We start from the raw sequence: 8362 nt of genomic DNA, 5'->3' as shown, positions 1-8362 counted from the left end.
GACATTTGTCTGCTGTCCCCTCCCCATCCCCCTCTCTTGTATGCACGAGTGTGTGTGTGTTTATATGTGTGTGTGTGTGTTTTAAGAACCTTTAACCCATCACACTTCCTTGTGAATTTATGCGTCATGTGATGCATGTGCGCGCATACACACACACATTGCATAAAATAGTCCCCTTTTTTTTTGGTAAAGTAAAAAGTGTTTTGATACTTTTCAGCAATCAACTTATCTATGCAGTCACACATCTGTGCAGTCACACAAACATGTACACAGACATTTGTGCATACATATATAACATACAATGATCTAGGGGGTTAGGGGGCGCACGGGAGGGGTAGTACCTCTAGAGGGGGCTTGTCACGCTCTTCCGGGAGTGGTTCGTCCTCTATTGGTCCCCAGTGGCACCCAGCTCTCACCTATGGGTCCTAGAAGCTGCTAGCATGCGGCAGCGTCCAACCCCCGGGCAACGGCTTTGACAGGTTGGCTAAACTAGGTGAGAGTAGCCGACGGGTCTCAAACCCTCGGTGAGTTAGGGCTTGTCTACCCAAGCATGTGAAGACTGGATCCGGCGGACTCTGCGGAAGAAACCTTCATGGTTCAACAGAGAGGAAGGCGGTTGCAGCAGAGCACTGTGGAGTGCTGAGGGCAGGATGAGGCACATAGGACATCCTGGTCATCCACTGCATCAGTTTCCATCTCCAGTCGTCTTGACCTTGTCTTGCCACTGGATACAGACGGTCTCAGACAAGAGAGTGAGGTCGATGGTGCACAACTCCACCTCACTATAAACAAAGTCATTGCTCAAGTCATCAGTCATCCTTCATCCCATACCATCATTTTCCCCAAGCCCTGTGGCGACAGGCGAGCGATGAAGCGACAGGTGTGGGTACACTGGCAGTCATAGCCACGGACCTGCCCACAGGCGGCTCAGGCCATAGGGTCGTTTTTCACCGACTGGAGCAGTGGTGGAGATAGGCAGCCCCCTGAGCGACTGAGCAGCCCTCTTCAGGACAGCACTACTCACCTCCATGGCATGAGGAAGGGGCTAGAAAAGGTGGCCTAAACATTGCCTGCTCCACACCAGCCTAGTCAGCATACCACAGCTGACGGGGACCCTACTCAAGCGGTCAACACACAAAGGAAAGAAAGAAGAAAACAAGGAGCACCCCATTGACCATTGCCACATGGAACGTGCGTACGCTTCTGGACAGAGGCGACTCAGACAGACCACAGAGACGCACAGCACTCATTGCGAGTGAACTAGCCAGGTACAACATCGACATCACTGCCTTAAGTGAGACCAGACTGTCAGAAGAAGGCGAACTCTGTGAGCGAGGCGCAGGCTACACCTTCTTTTGGAGTGGTCGCGGACCTGAGGAGAGACGTGAGGCTGGAGTTGGCTTAGCAGTGAAGACAACTCTCGTTGGCAAGCTGGCTGGCCCCCCGAAAGGAGTGAACGATCGCCTGATGACGATGAAACTCCCTGCCAGTCTGGTCTCACTTAAGGCAGCGATATCGATGTTGTACCTGGCTAGTTCACTCAATGAGTGCTGTGCATCTCTGTGGTCTGTCTGAGTCACCTCTGTCCAGAACTTCAGAACCATTCCCTGTCTCCAACGGAGTCAAGCAAGGGTGTGTTCTTGCCCCCACCCTGTTCAGTCTCATGTTTTCAGCCATGCTGACGGATGCCTTCAGAGACGCTGACGTAGGCATTGGCATCAGGTACCGCACAGATGGCTCACTCTTCAACCTCAGGAGGCTTCAAGCAAAAACCAAGGTGAGGACAGACACCGTCAATGACTTCCTGTTTGCTGATGACTGCACTCTCAACGCTGCCTCCGAAGCTGACATGCAACACAGCGTCGACAAGTTCTCTGCTGCCTGTGACAACTTTGGCCTCACAATCAGCACAAAGAAGACTGAGGTGATGCACCAGCCAGCTCCAGGAAAGCCTTACGTTGAACCAAACATCTTCATCAACGGGCAACGACTGAACGCGGTGGACAAGTTCACATACCTGGGCAGTACACTCTCTCGCACAGTTGTCATCAACGACGAGGTGAATGCCAGACTCGCCAAAGCCAGTGCTGCCTTCAGCAGACTCCATAAGAACATTTGGAACAGGAGAGGCATCACCCCGGAGACAAAGCTCAAAGTATACAAGGCCATAGTTCTCACCACACTGCTCTATGGATGTGAATCATGGATGGTCTACAAACGCCACGCCAAAAAGCTGAACCACTTCCACACCACCAGCCTCAGAAAACTTCTCGGCATAAAGTGGCAAGAGAAGATCCCTGACACTGAGGTGCTCACTTGTGCAAACTTGCCCAGCATCTACACCATCTTGATGCAGGCCCGGCTGCGCTGGGCAGGCCATGTAGTTCGCATGCCAGACCACCGGCTCCCCAAGAAACTGCTGTATGGCGAACTCCAACATGGCAAGCGCTCCCATGGAGGCCAAAAGAAGCGCTTCAACATCAGCCACGACACATGGGAGCTGAATGCAATGGACAGACCGAAGTGGCGTTCAGCTGTCCACAAAGGCACCAAATCCTGTGAGGCCAACAGAATCGCTGCAGCAGAGCAATGCAGACAGGCCAGGAAAAGCAGTACCAGCAAGTCCCTGACAGCCGCCACCATCCCCTGTCCACACTGCATCAGAACCTTCCGGGCGCGGATTGGCCTGATCAGTCATTTGCCCAACCCACCCACCCCCAGGATGACTAGATGGTCCTCATCGATCCCGACGAACGAACCACACACACAATGATCTAATCTCTATATAGGAGGAAGGCGGCACTCATGCCCTTTCTCCAAAGTAGAAAAATCGAACCGAGTGTCTAGTCATTCAGATGAGATGATAAACCAAGGTCCTGTGTACAGCACACACACAGCGTGCTGAAAAAGAACCCATGGCAATAATGGTGTTGTCCTCTGGTAAAATTATGTGGAAAAAAAAATCAACTCAGATAGATAAACAAATATATATCCATGCACTGAAGGCCTGACTTAGCCTGCTGGTAAGGAATCTGCCTCGCAGACGTGTAGCAGATATGGAATTGTCCTAATGCAGTGACGCCTCCTTGAAAAACTGAAACTAAAAACTAATCACAGACAGACAAAGCTGAGTTATTTTTTCTTTATTGTCTGTAAAGGGCACAGTTGTGTGTCCATATTGAATACCCCACTCACCATTTTTTAAGGAAAGTCAAAGCATGGCTGAGACATACATCTTAACTAAAACTGTAACATGCACTCGTGACGGAGACACAATGCTTAAGAATGAAGATTCATAAAAGATATATTTATATCCATTGTTAAACCAACAGGACAGTCCATATTTTTATCCCTGTAAGATATCACCTTTCATTCATTTAAAAAATTATGCTATTTGGATACAGATCTAATTTCTATATAAAAGAACCGCAAGCATTCATATTTTATTTTGTCAGTGAAAACAGTGCAGCCCACAAAGCATGTCCAAAGTCAGTCTTTCACACCAAATACTCTTGAAAACAGATTATCTGAAGTAAAACTCCCCCTAAATTTGGTAGTCTTTTTTTTATATATATATATAGTTTTACCCTCAAAATGGGTGTGCATTATTCATAAAGTACTACAGACATATATTAACCTCCAGAATAATGAAAATTGGCAGGTGAGTTCATACAACCATGTACTATAATTTGAACTATACTTTGTCCAAGAGTGTAAGGTTGTCTGTCACCTTAAGTGTTGCTTCTTAAGGGGGCATTAACATTACAACACATAAACATGCAGTTACACCATGCACAAGCATGTTATTAGTGTAAAATCAACTGAACAGAATGTTATAAAGCAAGAAGAACAACAGGGAGTGGCCAGCACTATCGAGTATCTTGTAGTGCAGGACAAACTAAACTTTCCTTTTCCCATCACGCTATTTTTATTTCCCTTTCACCTCATGTTTTGGTATGGAGGATTATAAGTAAATGAACAAAAGAACAGAACCAAATGATCATACCACATACATTGTGGTCCTTGTGACAAAATTTCACGATAATTTTGATCTGTAGTCAAGGCTACTTTTCCATTTAACCTATTTCTTTCCATTTAACCTGAACCCCTTAATTTCACATTATTTTTTATCTGCTGTCAAGGTCACTTTTCCATTTTAACTTTTTTTTTCCATTGGACCCAAACCCCCATCCCAGGCCCACTGTCCAGTGCCCCTCACTCCAACCCCCTTTCCTCCCTCCCTCTACCCACGGTCATCACCGTCTGATTATACTATTACTAGCCTACCCAACAAAAGTCTTTCATGTTCTCTCTGGTCCTCAGGGGAAAGTCTTAAATACACCCACAACTAACTTAGTCTTTTGGCCAACATAGTTTTAGTTTTGGTGCTCCTACGGGCTGAAATTTGCTGCCCGCTGATCTTTAGCACCAACAAATACTCCCTTTGTTCAAATCCCAACTAAAAACTCTATTTCTGTGAGGTGTTTATTGTGATTTGTTTCTCCACTGTTCATTCTGTCTGAGTTCTACTCATGTGTGTACAGTTGAGTGTGTTGGTCATTTTCAGGTGTGGCTGTGTGTGAATTGGCAATTGCTAGCATACTGAGTCTAGATTTACTTAGAATGATGTGCTATACAAATGTCGTTATTATTATAATTAGTGCATGGCAAGATGTTCAACATGACCAATTCTAATCACATATACACATGTTTCTGCTGTGTACAGAATCTTAAACTGTAACAGATTTCAAGATGTTTTACACGCCCATTTCTAATCACATAATGTTTTTGCTGCACACAGAATCTTAAACAGTGACAGACTGCTCATAAAACTCCTTTAAAACCTTGGTCCTGAAAAGTCAGTCCAGTTACTGATCTTTACGCTTTCTCTGGTACGCCTTCAGCTCCTTCCCACCATGTTGCCGTTCCCGAATTGTGTGGTACAAGTATGTGAAAAAGAACAGAAGGTTGTCATACTCATTGCAGTAGGTTTTTTCAAGTACGTCCTCATGATATTCCCTCATGAAGTAGTAAACAGCTTCAATGGTGGACAGGCAGGAAGTGGCAAGACCTTCATGACAACGCCAGAACTGAGTCTCATGATCTCGCAGCTCCACCCGGCGAAGGTCTGAAAATCATAGACGATCACAAGAATTTGTAAATGTGTAAATTATATACAATCAGAAAAAAACCCAGTACGACGCTTCAAGTATTGACAGCTGCACACAACATTATAGACAAATACAGTAAAACTGTTTTGATTCTGATAATTGACATCTGAGATTTCAGTTTTGTACATTCTTACCAGAGATTTGAAGGACATTTCAATATTTCCAATATTTGTATTTCTAGATAAATGTTCTGTCATTTGGATACTAATTGTGTATATGCAAATTTGAATTCCATGCAAAAGTGAAGCTGCATCAACATTCATTAAACAAGTATTCCTGTATCTGAAATGTCACACACACACACATACTTACACATGCATTCAAAAATCTACACTTCAATCACAAAAACAAAGCATATGTGAACAATTATCAACCTTTCAATCGTTCATCTTGAATGATATTCCTTGTCTGGTTCCATGTGCAGTCAATAAAGACTGCTCGTTCGAAAGAATGGTGAACCGTGCACTTGCGTTTCTCAACTGGGCAAGTATCCTCTGTGTTTTTACCATCAGCCTGCCGTTTACCTATAGACAGGATAAAACTAGAAAGTCATGTTTACACAACTGCAGTGCAACTGCTCTGTCTCTGAAAATTTGAAATATGACTCTCGAGTACCCAAGGTCATCATGGACAAGATTTGTGTGCAATATCCCAAACAAAACAAGCGTTCAAATGACCTTGCAACAATTATCCCAATCGTAACACCTTTTCGACTGAATGAATCTGAGATTCAGTTTTCACCTCATGGAAGGACACTCAATTCTGTAAGTTTTTCAGAAATGTTTCTCTCATTTGCATACCTACTTTGTGTATAAAAATTTAATCCACAGTGGTGACACATTATTTCAGTTTCTGATCGAAATGTCACCATCCACATTACTTCTCATGCATTTCAAAGTCTTACACCATCAAACAAAAACAATTGATTACTACCTTCAAGTTCATCTGAATGCTTTCTTGTTGGTTCTTGTCAGCCAAAACTCCTTCGAAAGTTTGTTAACTGCAATTGCAAATCTAAAGTCCTGTGTACAAAGACGTACAAACAGATAAAAACTTAAAAAAGTATGCTTCCACTGCTAGTAGAATATAGTTATAAACAAACAGATAAATCAAAATAATAGAGCCAAAAAGTAACTTGAATGATCAAAATCACAATGAAAACCAATGATCCAGAAAAAGTGTAAAGTGCTCTTCAAGACTTTGTTTTTTCCCTTGTGTTATGATCAGAGATGTTTGCCTTCCCTGGCTGAACACTTGTTGTGTGTGCATCCACACATGCACATGCAAGGATTGTGTGTGTGATTTTTCATTGTTATGATTACTATTAGGATTACTATCATTATTACGCCATGTAAATACCCACACATGATGACTCTGGACAACATTTTCCCTTCTGTGTCAGCAGAACAAAGACTATTATCCTGGAAGCTTACTAAAGCTGAGAGGCTTACCAGGGCTAAAGGTAATCCTCACTTATATCAGTCTGCAGCATAACAACTGTCTGATGTAGGGTTCAGAGTCTGGCATGTGTCAAACAGTGACAACGCTTATTTTCAAGACCTATTCTTAATAATATGGAATAATGATGATGATGATTGTGATGCTATTAATGATGAAAACAAATTAACAAAAATATAGTAACATTAAGATTAAAAGCATAATCAGTACTGGCCCCTGAAGAATTTCATGTATCAGATACAGCAAAAATGGAACAACAAACTGAACAGACCCAAAGATATCTTGTTATCATGGCACGATTCGAGTGCACTGGCTGTAGATGAAGAGTTGATAGAAGTGTCGGAAGCTGCTTTAGGTGGTGCAGACACACAGATGCTTCTGGATGTTGCTGCCAGTTCCTTCAAGGTAATTGCCTCTTTGCAAGGAAACACCAACACAACCTGATTACATCAAAAAAAAAAAAAAAAAAAAAATCATCAGTGCTGTTCATGTGAACCAAAACAAGGCCTTTCAGGGAGAAATTTTTTTATTCTTGTTGCTTGTAGTTCAGCACAGGGCTATAAAACCATACAAATGTTCATCCATGTCAACAAAAAACTGTCACATCTATATAAAAAAACAAACAAAAAACCACAACAACAACAAAAACAACAACAACAACAACACTAAGACAAACCCAGAAAACACATTTCATGACAAAGTATCCCAATCATTTCGCTCTTTATGGCAAATGAGACTGGGTCATGCTGAGGACGCCAGCCCTTCAGCTTAATTTATCATCCCCAGGGAGAAATATTAGGATCAGATTTAAATATTAAAAAACAAAACAAAAACAAAAACAAAAAAAACAGTAGCACAATAGCATCAAAAATATGTGCCAGAAAGGTGTTTGTGAGGTTTTTTTTCCTCCTGCCCTAACATCTGCTTCACAACAAAGCCTGTTCTCCCCACAGTCCTCATTTCCAGTTCCCTATGTATATATAGTCATGCCTGGGTTGGTTCACTGCAGTCTTGTCTTGTTTGGCTGGACAGTCCCCCATCAAAACAACAACAACAAAATCACAAGTGGAACAAACAAACAAACAAACACATTCCATGATGACAGTCACTGTCCTGAACAGTGGGACAAGGCAAGGGAGATAACACACTCCATGTGAGAACAGCAAACAAACTCATAATTTCAAGTAGCAGATTCTCAACAAAAGAGACAGTATTTCTGATAAACAAAATCTACTATCAAAAACAAAAGCAAGACAGAAGATGCAAATCATCAGACTATATGAAAACACAGCTGTTCTCACGTCATGCCTTCACAAAATTGTGGAGGTGTCCTTACAAAATGTCATGTGAAGAGTTCTGATGTTTTAAAAAGGTTTCAGAAAAAGGCGTGTATGAAACTTCTTATCGTTTGTTTTGAAATGTACACACACACACACACCACAAACACACACACACAAATGGTAATGTATAAATTAGCTAATTGTCACTGTGCTTTAAAGTTGGGTTTAAGCACGTTGGGTAATGCTGCTGGTGAGGCATCTGCCTAGCAGATATGGTGTAGTGTATATATGGATTTGTCCAAACGCAGTGACACCTCCTCAAGAAACTGAAAGTGAAAAACTGAAACTCAAAAGTTGGTCAAGGGTTATCACACATATGAAGAGAAAAGATGGGTTGCAATGTTTGATCAAGAACAAATATACTCCCTGAGTTTCTTTGTACATAACTGTGTG

At 42.5% G+C, this 8362-nt stretch overlaps 1 protein-coding gene across 2 annotated transcripts in view; it reads right to left on the bottom strand.

Annotated features, from left to right (window-relative positions):
• Window positions 1–4247: 4247 nt before the first annotated feature.
• Window positions 4248–8362, bottom strand: part of LOC143292028 (tRNA-uridine aminocarboxypropyltransferase 1-like) — a 6678-nt gene continuing 2563 nt past the window's right edge. For both annotated transcript variants that reach the window (XM_076602196.1, XM_076602195.1), the window contains exons 4-6: window positions 6901–7069; window positions 5546–5695; window positions 4248–5128 (exon numbers count right to left, since the gene is read on the bottom strand). In XM_076602196.1, the coding sequence (XP_076458311.1) occupies window positions 4869–5128; window positions 5546–5695; window positions 6901–7069 (579 nt within the window). In that variant the 3' untranslated portion in view covers window positions 4248–4868. The remainder of the gene's footprint in view (window positions 5129–5545; window positions 5696–6900; window positions 7070–8362) is intronic.

The sequence above is a fragment of the Babylonia areolata genome, chromosome 18 (genome assembly GCF_041734735.1).
Source record: "Babylonia areolata isolate BAREFJ2019XMU chromosome 18, ASM4173473v1, whole genome shotgun sequence".
Classification (NCBI taxonomy): Eukaryota; Metazoa; Mollusca; class Gastropoda; order Neogastropoda; family Buccinidae; genus Babylonia; species Babylonia areolata.
Note: the sequence above shows the minus strand (reverse complement) of the source record. Positions and strands in the feature narration are given on the sequence as shown.